This window comes from Zingiber officinale, chromosome 10B (genome assembly GCF_018446385.1).
Source record: "Zingiber officinale cultivar Zhangliang chromosome 10B, Zo_v1.1, whole genome shotgun sequence".
NCBI classification, from domain to species: domain Eukaryota; kingdom Viridiplantae; phylum Streptophyta; class Magnoliopsida; order Zingiberales; family Zingiberaceae; genus Zingiber; species Zingiber officinale.
In genome coordinates this window covers 4,855,943-4,870,926 of record NC_056005.1, presented here as the reverse complement: position 1 = coordinate 4,870,926, position 14,984 = coordinate 4,855,943, and the positions used below count along the sequence as shown (strand labels likewise).

Here is a 14,984-nt window from a genome sequence, read left to right as displayed (position 1 = left end):
TATATTGACCTACTTAAGATTTTTTTTTTTTCTTTTTATTTCTTTTAAAACATGTGAGAAACAATCAATTTTTTTATTTTTCTTAATTAAGCTTCGGTAATTGAATGTCCATTTAAGGTTTGAGTTTGGGGAGGGACCTCTTTCACTAAGAAAAAGGGCTCCATTAATGTTGCAATTCCAGCGGTATTCATATCAACGCATTCAAAGATGCATCTTTTCCAGTTTAAGCTGTACGTTCATATGCATGATAAGGACATTAAGTATTAAATTGGTGCGAAGCTACAAAATCGATTAATCAACCTCAGCAATGACGAGAATATTCACAGAATGCCCCGTGTATTTACAATTATGTTAAATAATGCCTGAAGATGCAATGCAATGCTCTGCTCATCGGAACTCAGTACTGTGCCACCAGTACTGAGTCATTGGGATCTAAGACCGAGTCCAACAGTCACCGAGTTAACTCAGTCCTTCTACTCCGGAATGCCTCTTAACGTGGACTTAAAATCACGCCCCCTCCCACCTCCTCTCCGGCCGCCGGACCTCCGCCGCCGCCGCCTCGGCAGTTCCGGCGCCCCTGTTGACACAGCCAACCTCGCGCCGGCTTCGGGGAACACGAGGGCCCGGCAGTGGCAGCCGCCCGCGGCTCCGCCGGAGCTCATGAGGGCGGCGCTGGCCTTGACGGCGAGCGCGGCGATATCGTCGGCGTGGAGCCGCCGCCGCAGCATGGAGACGGGGAGGAGGAAGTAGAGCTGCCCGAGCTGCAGCTCGTCCTCGCCGTCGACGGCCGACACGTAGTCGTCGAACTCCATGTCGTCGGCGCTGCACACGAAGCAGGACGGCTGCTTTTGCAGCACGTGCCCACCGTCACCGGGCGAGAACCTCTCCTGCAGGACAAGCTTCGCCGTCGTCGTCGCCGCGGCGTCGCCCCCGCCGGCAGCGACCGCCGTGGCCTCGCACGAGCTGCAGATGCCCATGGCAGAGCAGAAACCAGCTGAGTGAGAACGCTAGTTTGGGATTTGGAAAAAGCTCAGGGAGGAGGAGGAGACGAGGGTTGGTTAGGTATCATATATAGAAAACCGAGAGAGGACGCGTAGTGAAATTAAATTTAGTGCTATTTTTCTCGTTTCTTTAGGCATTAAATTTTGTTGTTAAGCGAGAGAGATGCCAACCGAGAGAGTGTTAAAGGCCAGGCTGGGCTTGTGTGGGACAGTACACGAAGGGAAGGGAAGAGAAATTATTATTTTTTAAAATTATTAAATTTGTTTTCTATTTTCACTATGCACGTACTTAATTAGATAGTATAAGTGATAATTGTCGTATCTCTTAATTACTTAACCCAGCTGGGCATTAAGGAGTGGAAGCTAGTCTAAAGCGTACGCTGTTGTCGAATTTATATATATATAGTAGATAATTTGGGCTTTACAAATAAAAATATTACATGAAGTAGCCTTACGCACGCTAATTCTTCTACTTTTAGTTTTTCTTTAATTTCTAGATAATTGGATTAGATTAAAAATAACAACGTGTTTATTAATTCGTTCAGTTTTATTTTTATAGATTATATTAAAGATTTAGGCTCTAAATGACAAGATCAGGTGTGAACTTTCTAATACTTCTGCTCTTTTTGTTATTTTAGTGATTCGGTGGAGTAAGGTGAATTACCAATTCTCGTCCAGATAAGCAAACCGCACTGGATGCAATTTTGGGTTCACATGTTATCAGAAAGTGATAGGTATATATCCATATCGAATGTGGTGTCAAGGCATCGATTCCCTGGCGTGTAGGGGCTAAATAGAAGGATTTATTAAATGTTGATGAGTTTGTTCTTATAATTTTAAAAACAAAATTAATGAACTTTAGGAATGAAAAAATTTATAAGTGCAAGGATAATCATGTTTGTCCTCTCGGAATGGATAGTTAGCTAACGCATAGTAATGTTGTCATCATAAGATTTCGGAGTTAAATCCTGATTAATAGTTGAGTGTCTGTCTTATCCTATACACTATTCAACTATCTAAAATTAGTAGTCATCAGGAAGCACTAAGACGAGTGAATCGACTTTTACCTCCAAAGATAACCCCTGCTCTCTCTAAGCTAACCATGCCAAATATCAATCCTGATCGGATTACTTGTGATAGGAGGGTTAGTATGGTTCGATCAAGATATTCGAGATATCTCCTTGATCAGTCCCAATTGGGCTCACTGGTGGGGCAAATAATTTCGTTGGACTTCTCCAATGTTTCTCTCTATTAGACACGCAGTCAATTAGATACATTCGACTGATCGGAGTTCCCAAACTCTAGTGGCTCAGCTCCTTAGATATCATACCACTATATATACTTAGTTGGTGCTTAGTCCACTCCGTTTTTAAGGATTTTGCTCTCTTGATCATACTCCGCTTAGCCAACTCAAAACACATTCATCCATTCGACTTATCCTGACCTAGGGGACCAGCTCCCCTGACTCGGTGCTCGTTCAGTCAGATCAAATGTGCTCAATCGGTCAGACTCTCTCGACCTAGGGGCTTGGTTTTCCCTGCTCAAAGATGAACAAAACATTTAATTAGATTGGCTTACTCAACTTCATGGGTTATCCGTCCCCTTTCTTATATCCTATCTTACTATACCAAGTCTTCTCGCATTCAATGCCTCTTAATTGGGTCAGGGCTGGAGACCCAACATGTTATATGTTTCATGGGCTAAGATCATAATAAATATTGCACGTGGAGTGTTAGAGTGTGGGGGTGATATATATATATATATAAAGAGAGAGAGAGAGAATTGCTATGCTATGGACCTTATTTTACGGATTGTCGTGGACTAAAGTCCACGTTATTTTTTTTTAATGAAAACTTTTTCTCTTCTTTGATTTTCCTTCATTCTCGTCAAACCGAAGCTCACAGTGCCTCCTCGCGCCAGCCACCCTCGCGCCTCCTCGCGCCCCGCCGCCGACCGACCTGCCCACCACCGGCGGCCTCCGGCCGCCTGGACCTACCCACACTATAGCCCAGGGGGTGAACCGGTCGGGGATCGCAGCATGGATTCCGGCCACGATCTCGCCGGAATTTGGCGCGATAGAAATCATGTCGAAGCTTGATCGCGACCGGAATCTGGTTACTGCCAGACCCCGATCGTTTCACGGCCGGATTGAACTGGAATCCGGCCGAAATCCTGCCACCACGCTAGCGACTGACGTGAACTGTATATCTCGCCCAAGCTTAATCGCGGTCGAAATCCGGCGCCATTGCAACAGGAATCCGGCGCCATTGTGGCCGGAATCCGATTGCTGGCAAACCCCAACCGGTTCGCAGCCAGATTTCAACTAGAATCCAGCCGAAATCTAACCGTGATCTGGCCACCACGTTAGCGACCGCAATCGCGGCCAGATTTTGGCTGGGATTCTGGCTGTCGACGAGTGGTCGGCAGGTGGCCGGTAGGTGGGTGGCCGGAGGTGAGGAGGCGGGGCGACTGGTGGGTGGCGGCCTGCCGGCCAGAGGCGAGGAGGCGAGGCTGGCACGATTGGCACAAACGAGAGAGGAGAACGATGGTAAAAAAAATATAAAATATATAAAAAAAAAAATTCAAATTATGTGGGTTGTGAATGAGTCCGCAAGTATGTGTCCGTATTTTAATAAAATTGTGTGTATAAATTATCATCTTACTGATATTATAAAAGAAATCCGCTCCCGTAGGTACATAAATATTTTTTAACGTCGGAATGACTATATCACGACACCCCGATCATCCTCGTAGCGTTTTCTTCCCCTCTCTGTCTTTTGCCTTGCAGCAGTTACTGATCAACCTAGTGGCCAGCTCATAGATGATTCATTCCTTGACGGTTCCGTCATGATCACACTCGATCTTGTTCCAACAACCGCTGGATTTGCAGTGCTGGACCATATAACATATATTCATCTATCCGGTGCGGACGAATCCAACGTCCGACAAAACCCCCCTCTCCTTATCTGGAATGTGGGGTTCTGATCAACAGCGACATGCCCTGCAACAATGAATTGGATCCTCTGTTCCCCCATACCGCCTCCATTGTCACACTGCACTGAATCATTGCAAGATAAAATGGTCACCGGAAGAACCATCCCTTGAATCTTCCTCCAACAAACCTCGAACGCCCAAGTATGGGATTCACGTGTGCCCCGCAGACTAATAGAGCAGGCACCACCATCCGGATTAAATTCGGGAATCGGTATTGGCCACTGACAGACCTTTGTTTGGTGACCTTACGTGTCTGATGAAAAAGACACGGCGTTGTCGCTGACTTGCTTCTAGCTTGCTCTGTCCTCTTTAATTAATCCTCGCAATCGTTCAGGTCAACGGAGCAAATCTCTGATGATCCGTTTCGGAGCATTATATAACACTGTTCAACTTTTATAAGTCTGCCAATTAGGAAAAGATTGAGGTACGCAAAATCTATAATGTCGACCAGGATCATCTTTTACGAAGCAGTCACGGCGGCTCTCGCCCCTTCTTAAAAAAACAGAGGCAGGCAAATTGGGACCGTGGCTGGCCCTCTTGCTCTTGCGGCTTCGTGTGGAGTCGACGACCCTCTACGGGGAGAACGCGTTCGTCTTCCTCCACAAGGGAAGGACCGGCAAACACGTCGTCGGGAGTCACTCGGCGTCGTAGTCTCGGTGCAGCAGCGGCAACACGCCGTGCTCTCGACATTCAAAATCACACACCCCGAGATGGACCAAGATCATCTTTTGCCTTCGCCCGAATTCTTGAATATTTGAGTTTGACTCGTTTATAATCAAGCCGAGTTCGAACTTTATTTAACGAATATATTCATGACTCACGAGTTTATTCGAATTTTTATCGTACCTAAACAAACTTAATAAGTATAAATTATAAATTTAAATACTCATTAAAAACTAAATTATATATTTAGAGAAGAATTATAATATTCTTATTAAAATTTATAATTTTATTTTAATAAATAAATTTAATATATTTATCTATATTTTTCATGAAAAATCTATAAATTTAATATCAAAATTATTATTTTTTAATTTAAAAATTGATTCATGAACTTAATGAACATATTCACGAGCTAACGAGTCGAGTATTGCGAAGCTTGAGTTTGATTTGTTTATCTTAACGAGTCTCATTAAACGAGCTCAAACGAGCTTTTATCGAATCGAACTTCGAATAGCTCACAAACGACTTAGTTCATTTACACCTCTACCGGAGGCGTCTAGTGTTTGGATGTGTGACTTAGATTGTCGAGAAAGTTCGCCCCCACCGTCCTTGTACAGGATGACTCTGACCCCACAATGATTTTGCAGCTTCATAAGTTATGTAGACAATTAAATAACTAATTAAACGTTCCCACAATTATAAAACGGCAAATCATGTCTCAATGCCTAAATTTTAAGTTTCTCAAATCGCAGTAGATTATAACTCGAAGCTATCACCTCAGATATAATAATTCATCACAACATAACACATCAAAAACTACATGCACAACTTCATGTCCTTCAAATACAGTATCTATCAAAATCTTTAGAAACTTAATTAGGCTTGAAGAACTTGAGCTTGAGACCGCTATTTACCATGCTCCAAACACCGCCTACAGAGAAGCCTAAGCTAAAAGCTATGCCTAAGATGCCGAGGCTCCAATTAAGGTACCAGCTGAAGCTAAATCTTTGAGGTTTCTTTATGCGGATCCACATGAAACAGGGATAAGCAAAGGTGACAGGGAGAGTGAGACCGCCCAAGAGGCCTGCAAGACTAGAGAGGAAAGGAAGTGCTACTCCAATGAAGAACGAGATGAAGCCATAAAATACTCGGAAGCCAGATCGAACCCAAATTGAGCAGGGTCGATTAGTTCTGCTTGTATAACCTGCTTCAAAACTGTCGAAAACAGGCATGGAGTATATCTGGAAACTACTGAGGCAGTTAAACACGACCAAGAGGAAGGTTGTTGCTAGAAGCCCTCTTGGGATATCATGACTGTGAAACATATAAAGGGCATTTAGTATTCCTCCTGGTGGCATCTGGGAAACATAGTTAACATGTAAGATGCATATCATAATTCAAATTTTTTAGCAAGATGCTAGTACTGTTACATAATATTCATTATCAATTAACATACTTACTAGGTTTCCATAAGCCCAGAAGCCCCCAATGGCAATGGGGAATACGCACAACGCTATTAGAAAATAGGCGACCTTAGCTCCCCTCCACATTGGAACATGTGCGGGATGTTTGAAAGTTGAAGGCATTGTTGCCTGAAGATCAAGACATGATACAGCAATTTTATAAAATAAATAAACAGGTAAAGAATCCGACCCTTTACAATCCTCAGCCAATCTTCAATGTCATTGCTATATGCTATTTCATAGAAGCAACAAGAGCTCCATCTGGTAAATTGATTATTTGAGATCAGGGATTAAATACCTGGATTTCTAAAGCAAGATTGTGTCCCCTGAACGCAAATGCTATTATGCCAAGAGCATTCAGGATTGAAAAAGCAGCTGAACCGAAGGAAGCCGAGGGCAGTGGTTGATAGGAAATGGAAGGGGGCCTTTCTTGGCTAACAGACAGTACCCAGGCCATGGTAGTGTATGTAATTGCTGTTACGGCTCCAACAAGAGAGAGCCCAGCAATGGAGTTGAGGTTTGGGAGCTGAGATAGGACAATGCAGAGAATTGTAAATACAAGATACCATTCAACAGTTGAAAGTGGATTCGATGAGCAAAGAGTCCCGCAGACTATCTGGAAAAAGAGTTTCATAGTTTCGCCTCCAATCAAAATCAAAGCTGTTGCAGTTCCCGCTGATAAGTAAACTGTTGGAAACAACGCAAGCCAAACACCCAATTTTTCTCCTGTAGGAAACACCATTACTGATTAGCAGTGCAAGATGGGACAGCAACTTTGATACATAATATATACATCACTAACATCTACACAGATAGCAGACATTTAAAATGCTCAAGGAAAAAAAAAAGAAAAGAGGCTTATATTGTATACATGCAAATTATTCGTGTGTCCATTTTTTAGCTTATTCAACTTTAACAAACCAATCTTGGTATAAGAAACATGTTTAGTGCAGGAAATGCTGTCATATCTTCATTTGTTTAAGTACGTCATTGAAAAATAATAATGTGACAACAATGAAAGACAAATGCCATTCATTAGTCCACTGATTCTGGAAGGGATTTACTTCTGACCAGCACAGTTAATCATTCAAATAGTACAAAACAGGGAAAAATCTATTAATCATTTGCATTTGTTAATATCTCTATATGCAAAATAAGTTAATTAGTTCAGTTGGACTTGGCTCAATAAGAACAAGGTAATTTCGTTTTAATGACTCTTCTGTGGGTATTGACCTATCGTTCAATCTGGAGGTACTATTGCCCTCAAATGGAGTTAATGCATATACCATATTAACAGTATGATTTTTTTTTTTGTAGCGCTAATAGATATTAAAACAAGAAAATTAAGTTACGATGAACATGTTCGAAGACAGCCAACAAATTGAATCAATTAGAGTTGAAGATGAGGGATAGGGAGAAACAGCGCTAGTTAACTTATGGGGTGTCGTACAAGCCAGGCACAGCTTGCGCTAGTTAACTTATTTAAAAGTCCTTATTTGAAAGAGAATAGCCTCACCAAAAGCAGCTTGCGCAAGCTCCACGTATCTGTTATATCTTCTGCCAGGCACAGCTTCATGTAGCTTAACAAGAATCCAAAGAGTGTAAAGTTGCCAAAAGTAAGCAATAGTCAGAGCAATTATGCCCCAACTCCTGCAGTGCAAAAAACGGAAGTGATCATGTGACATCTACTTAATTATTCATGCTTGAAATAAATACAACAGAACAAAGGTTACAGGTTCAAAAAAGTTATGGCCTCTATCACCCAATTGTTTATGACTTGATTGAGAGACCACCTATTCCAGAAAAGTAACATGTGCTATCAAAGCAAATTTCAATTTGGTACCACAGAGAGATTATGAGTTTGAAACTTCTTATATTGTCCTTCCAATGTCCTGATATTTTGTTCACAATTTTCTTGACAACTGATTGTTTACACTCTTGTGGTTCCCAGTCCAAACTTTATTGCCTTCGCATTAGACCAGTCTTTACTTGTGGAATCATAAATATCCAAATCAGCCCATTCAATTTGACTCCATGCTAAGGTTTGAAAGAATAAGCACGTATCATATAAGATAGGAAACAGATTAAATTCTATATTTATGATTTCATAAGTAAAGACTATGAACTAACAAAATCAATGTATTAGTAGTTGTAATTCATAACATAACTAGTTGTTATACTAAAAAGGACAAAAATTCTAGAAAGATATCATGCTTATGCTTAATCACGATAAATTATAAAAGTTGTAGAAGGCTGTCAATGGTTAAAACTTAAACTTCATATAGCGCGCAACCACATCCTAGCTAACGTAACTATGCTCACCAGTGCGCTCTTCTCTATTTCAGTCTTTATAAAAAAAGCTAATACCCTTGACGTCTAATATGCGTCTGGTAGTCACTTAAAACGCAACTCTATCTTGTATAATTCATTCCTAAAGCATTGGGTCTAAAAACCTAGGTCGTGGAAGACACTGTGCGAGGTGATATTGGGGTGTCGTACAAGCCAAATTCAACATAGCAGGTGCAACACTGAAATGAGTTGAGAATAACCAAAAGCAATTTATATTGGCCTCGTGAAATTCAATCTGGAGACGACACGCAAAATGCGGTCCCATCACATCCATACCACGAAGTCACAGTACTGAAATAGGTACATTTACCATTTCGTTCATAATTTACCAATTTACATGCCCATGAACATGGTGGCATGGCGAATGATAACATTAGCAAAAGAAGACGCCAATTTCTGTTGTATGTTGTTTCTCTAATCATAAAGTAATTCTGCAATCAAAAAGCAATAGGGCATGCTATTAAGGATCGGAGCAATTAATAAGAGATGAGAGAAGGACCATCCGAGTAAGGCGAAGGCAACGGGAAGTAGAAGGGCCTGGAACCCGATGCCGGCGTTGAGGTTGTGGAAGGCAGCATAGTGGGCGTTCCCGTTGCGGGACTCCGTGATGGGGAGCCACGCGTCCTGGTGGTTGAGCTTCGTCAGGTGCCCCACCTCCTCCAGGTAGCCCCGCAGGTTCACCAGCACCCGTTTCATCGGCGTCCCCACCGCCGACGATATCGACGGGCTCAGAAACCGTGGAGATATCATCGCCGGAGTCGGCGTCCACGACTTAGCCGGGTTAGGCCCGACCGCCACGCTGCCTCCAGCCCCAGGCCGCCGCGGTGACCGCTGGCCGGAGGGAGTCACCGTCTCCGGCGTCGACATCCCACGTGGAGTCGCCGGGATCGAGACCAGCTCCGACTCCATCCCCATTCCCCTTTCCTCCATCTCCTCTTCCCTCGCCAGCCGCTGCGCAGAGACTGGACTTGGCGACTGAAAAGAGTGCGGTTTCTATTTTATTGTCCAGCACTTGAATGACCAAACCACCCATTCACAAAACCATGTATTACTAAAACCACGTGACCGCATCGGATTCCTTTTCCACTAATTCGGAGCCAAGAATATGGAATGAATTTTATGGATGATTCATTAGAGGGTAGGATTGTAATTTAACACGTAATTCGTTTGTTACAAAATAGCACCAGAAAAATGGGGCCCATAACACGACGCGACGTCCCCTTTCAAAGATACCATCGGGGCATCGGCCGGTGCCCCTGACGAGGCCCATCACGCGCGTGCCAAATGACGACAAAGCGCCCAAACAAGTGCTGCTACTCCTCGTCGTGCCTCGCCGCCGGAGGGTGCGGAGGTCCTTTCGTGATGTTTGGAGGGGTCGCTTTTGCCAAAAGCGTGCCCGAACGTGGAGGGGACAAGCGCGTAAAAAGGAGAAAGAAAGCCGAAGCGATGCGTTCAAAGCAACACCTGCTAACATCATATATTAATATCGTTTAAGACCGAAGCATTTCACCGTCTCTCTCTTACTCTGCTGCGGTTCCCAATCGTTGAGACATTTTAACTTTGGTCAATTTGAAGGGCCATGGTTGTCGGAGTTGTAAGTACTAGCAATGAAGGGGGGTGGGAGCCACTTTGGGTTATGGGTTTACGACATCTAAAACTGCCTATTAAAAGCCATCCATTATTGGAGTGGAATAGTATAATATGCTAAGCGATTCGGAAACATTGTTGCAAACGCTATTCCAGTCGCTGGTATCATTGATAGTCTTCTAGTACCGAGAAGCATGATGATACTGCATTTTTTTTTTAATTTAAAAAGACATTAAGTTAAGGACTTAATGATTAGTATCTGTTTCACTAGAATATATAATGACATTTTAATAATATCATATTTATATATTAATTATATGTATATATTATAATTCATTTCTAGCTAATTTTGATCAACAAAATTTACTATTAAGTTAACGGTAATTCTTGTTAGTCAGAATCTGACCAGCTAGAATTTTTTATCCTCCAATTAGAATGCATGTATGTATATACATGTAATTACTGTATACAGATGATATTACTAAAATATTCATATGTATATTTGCATGTATTAATTTTAATTGGCCAAATTCTGAACATTTAGTATTACCCTTAAGTTAATTAAATGACTCTTTTACTTTCTCAGGATTCAGTGGTTCCATCGATTATTATTTTTCTTTCCTGAAAAAAAAAATATTGGTGAACTCAATCAAATTAACATCCAAATTATTACACATCCTTTTAAAATATATAATTTTGCAGCTCCGATGTGTACCACGTGGTCACAGGTTGTGCCAAGATGTTAATCAAAATCAGGATTTGGGTAAACGCAACTCACAATGTGTCAAATTCAGGCTAGAAGTAACTCGAGTCTAATCGAATCTGTTCAATATATTCATTCCAAAAATTTGAATTTGACTAATGATAAGTTAACTATTACACTTTGATTTTAGCCACTGATATCATCTTAATCCTAGCCATCAACATCATCCATATCTCAGCTTCATATCACGATATTCACCATACCTCCATCTCAATCGCCAACATCGTTCATGTCTCGACCCCAAATCTGAAAATTCTTAATGCCTCAGCCTCAATTGCCCCAGTGTCAGCCTCAGTGGCTGACATCTTCCCTATCTCAACCTCATATCCTGACATCCTCCCTGTCTTAGCCTCATATCTTGACATCCTCCACGCCTAAGTCGCAATGGCCGACATTACCCAGGTCTCAACCTCAATCACTACATCCTCCTTATCTCAGCCTTAGATCCTGACATCCTCCATGCCTTAGTCGTCGGCATCTCCTCTAGCTCGGCATCCATTGCCCCCATCATCTTGGTCTCAACCTCAAATCTAGACATCTTCCCTACTTCGACCTCGACTTTGACTATCTTCAAGGCCACTCAACATCGACCTCGTTTTCTCATCCTTGGATTAAGTCCACACCCTACGTTGGCCATGCAGCTAAAAACATGTAAGCGTGTGGATAAGGAGGCAACGTAACCACCTCATTGATGAGGCTATTTTCCCGGGAGATGTAGACGACGACTACAAATATTCTGAAACATGTTGTAGGTTCAGGTAGACCGACTAGAGAGGGTGAATAACTCTAAAAAATAGTTTAAAAAAAACTCTTGCTTTCCAACTTAGCAAGGATATAATATTAATCAAAACAAATAGCTAACACAAAAAGAATAAGAAAAAGTAAGAAGACTAAGGAATTTTACTTGGTTACAATTTAGGTGGTTGTTAATTCAAGATAATTGAAAAGCTCCACTAAAAATCTCCTTCGTGAAGGTGGAGTAGCCTTTACAGCCTTTGAAAGCTCAGAAATAGCTAAAAAAATTAATATAATGATTGATTTCTAATTCCTAGCTTCAAAGACTTTTTATAGCCTCTTGGGGGAATGATACCATTAGGGATATAAATGAACCAAACGGTTCACGAGCTATTCGGAGCTCGATTCGGTAAAAAGCTCGTTCGAGTTCGTTCGTTTATCTTATTGAGCTGAGTTCGAGCTCGATTTCGAGCTCGACAGTTTTATCGAGCCGAGCTCGAGCTTAAGGATATTCGGCTCATGAGATCGCTAACATGTTCGTTTATAGGCCCGCGAGCCAAAAAAATGAGTCTTAAACTGAGCCAAAAAATGAGCTCTAAAACGAGCAAAAAAAATGAGCTCTAAAACGAACCTTAAAATGAGCTTTAAAATGAGCCAAAAAATGAACTCTAAACGAGCCCAAGCTCGCTTAACGAATTAAGCTTGTTAACTTTGATAATCGAGCTAATAACGAGCCGAGCTCGAACTGTTCACGAGCTTGATAATTCTAAAACGAGCTAAGCTCGAGCCTTGTGATAAAAGCTGGATTCGAGCTCGAGCCGAGCTCGAGCACGAATATAACTTAAACGAGTCGAGCTCGAGCCTAATACTGTTCGGCTTGGTTCGGCTCGTTTACATCCCTAGATACCATTAATTGGCGTAGCTCAGAGGCGCCTCCAAAGGGATCCAAGGTGTCTCTAATGTGAATAAAACTTTATTCAAAGTGCAATGTACGATCGACCAACGACTTTGCTCGATGGGATGAGCCTTTCTCACACCCTAAGGGTATACTTGTCCGTCAAATCAGACGATACCCCCCAATGACAATATAGGAAATAAGTATCAAACTAAAATCAAGCAAAATAAACGTTGATGCAATATGAAATCAACAGCTTACAAATGCCAATGTGTGTATATATGCATATACATGTGAATGTACCCAACTGAACAATATAAGTCATACAATCCTAATAAAACCCAAAGTCAATGCAAAAGGAAAACCATAAATACAAACAACGAAAAAATACACCAAGCACGCGACAAGGGAATCCAAACGAGTGAGACCGACAGTTAGGACCTCTGAGTGACACAACACATCCTCTATTTGTTAACCTGAAAGTCAAAGGAAAAATAAGGGATAGTGAGTATAATAACTTAGTGGATATAAGAAGATAGTGCATGATACTGAAAGGTAAAGGAACAAAAGGAGAGTTTCAGGTATACCACTTACTAGCGAAGGTAAGAGCAGAGTACCAACCTAGAAATCCACAAACCTAAACAACCAAACATGGCATATACATATAATAAGTATACAACAATTATTGACTGCAATCGAACTGTCGGCTAGGGCATGTAAGATGTCACTATTTGCGAGAAAACACTCTACCATGGATGGTCCCGTGGACAGACTCGTGGCCACTTTTTGTGGGAGAACACTCTATCACGGATGGTCTTGTAGGTAGATAGGGCATGAACGTAGCTATCTAGCTGTAGGCTATGGCCGAACACGCTACCACAGATGGTCCCATGGACAGTCAAAATCTACAAGTACCCAATACAATAAGAACAAGAAACAATCATCACCATGTACTAGGGTGCATGCCACTAGTTATATCACTGTCTAAAGATATTGTACGTGTATAAACAATCAAACATAGTAACAAGGAGACTGCATAGATGTCTAATGGAATAAACATAAGGGCAAGCAAAATAAATAGCAATATCATGAATCAATCAAACATAGAGTCAAGAGTCAAGGTAAGCTTTGTATACTATCATAATAATAAAATCATGCACTAAGGTCAAAGATACTATAGAAGTTAAGTAGGAACTACCCACCTCTCAATGTAGAATGTCCTTTGAAGTCCTCAAATCAAAGAGTGCATCTCTAGCTCCAATCTTACTTAATTAAACTCCTTCTCTTCTTCTCCATCTTCAATAGCCCAATAGCCAAGCGGAAAAAGGGCTGCTGGTAGTGGGATGATGGTGATGACAGAGAGAGTAGGGGAGGTGCTTGTCGAGGCTAAAGCTACCCTCAGGAGCAGCTGCTTGGAGGTGGAGCTGCCCTAACGACGCACACAATGCTGACAATTAGTGGAGGTTAGCACGTGGATGTTACAGTGGCGTGGACGCAGACACCCGGTTGCAAGGTCGTCAAGAATTCTTAGATGATAAGACGAAGGTGAAGGAAAACAACATCACATGTTATGATCGTCGGGTCATAACAGGGCACCGACGGAGCTGTACAATTGATGCGACTGGTGATGGCGTCAGGTCAGGAGAAGACGTGGTGCCGCTGTTATCTATCGTTGTGGACGGAGAGGCGCCAAGCGGCACCATCATTCTCGCGGCGGACGCTCCTCATGCGTGCAACAAGAGGTAGAGAATAAATAAAATAACTTAGGATGCGTTTGGTTTACGCGTTTTTTATTTTTATTTTCTGAAAAATGGGCATTTTCTAAAAAAATAGAAAATGACTTCTAGACATTCTTTATTTTCTAAAAAATACTATCTATTTTTTAAAAAAAATAAACATGAAAAATACAAACCAAACACTATTTTTTAACGCGCGTTTTCTAGAAAATAAAAATGAAAAACACGCAAACCAAACACACCCTTAGGTTTTGATAAATCTCAAACCTAAGTTTTTATTTAAAGATTTAAAAATGATTTTAGAAATTAAATATTTTCTCATTTAATTAGGATAGCTAAAACAGGTCATTCTTTATCCCATTTATCCCCATAAAATATAAAAAGATATTTAGAAAAATTTCAGTAAATTCTACAAATTTTTATAAATATATTTTCCTCTTATTTTACATCAAATTAAATTTATTTTTCTTAAATAAATTCAATTATAACTGATCCTGTCCGAACGGCTGACTCAACGGACGCTGGGCACGTGGCGCTCTCCGGTTGCTGATGTGGGTCTTCGACTAGTCGTACGAAGCTCCGGCGACCTTGCACAGAAGTCGGGCCGGGAAGGGGTTCCCGACAGCGACCCTCCGACGCTCAAGTCAGGTAAGCGGACAACAAAAGGTGGCTCCAAAGCTTGTAGAATGCGTACCTCCGGCGAAGTAGGAGGCTCTTTATATAGAGCGGTGAAAGAACTAATGCACGTCCACCGAGGCGCATACATGTCCGCAGCTCATACCTCGGTATGTACCTGTC

At 41.8% G+C, this 14,984-nt stretch overlaps 2 protein-coding genes across 2 annotated transcripts; both read right to left on the bottom strand.

Annotated features, from left to right (window-relative positions):
- Positions 1 to 280: 280 nt before the first annotated feature.
- LOC122030397 lies at positions 281 to 3,087 on the bottom strand. The gene is made up of 2 exons (XM_042589603.1): positions 2,904 to 3,087; positions 281 to 994 (listed from the first exon to the last, which is right to left on the bottom strand). The coding sequence occupies exons 1-2, from the start codon at positions 3,085 to 3,087 to the stop codon at positions 474 to 476; spliced, it is 705 nt and encodes a 234-aa protein (XP_042445537.1). The 3' UTR covers positions 281 to 473.
- Positions 3,088 to 5,440: 2,353 nt separating this feature from the next.
- Positions 5,441 to 9,437, bottom strand: LOC122030166 (lysine histidine transporter-like 8). Its single transcript, XM_042589335.1, has 5 exons — positions 8,970 to 9,437; positions 7,638 to 7,771; positions 6,420 to 6,847; positions 6,119 to 6,250; positions 5,441 to 6,016 (listed from the first exon to the last, which is right to left on the bottom strand). Exons 1-5 carry the CDS (start codon positions 9,398 to 9,400, stop codon positions 5,531 to 5,533), a joined length of 1,611 nt encoding a protein of 536 aa, XP_042445269.1. The 5' UTR covers positions 9,401 to 9,437; the 3' UTR covers positions 5,441 to 5,530.
- Between the last annotated feature and the right edge of the window lie 5,547 nt (positions 9,438 to 14,984).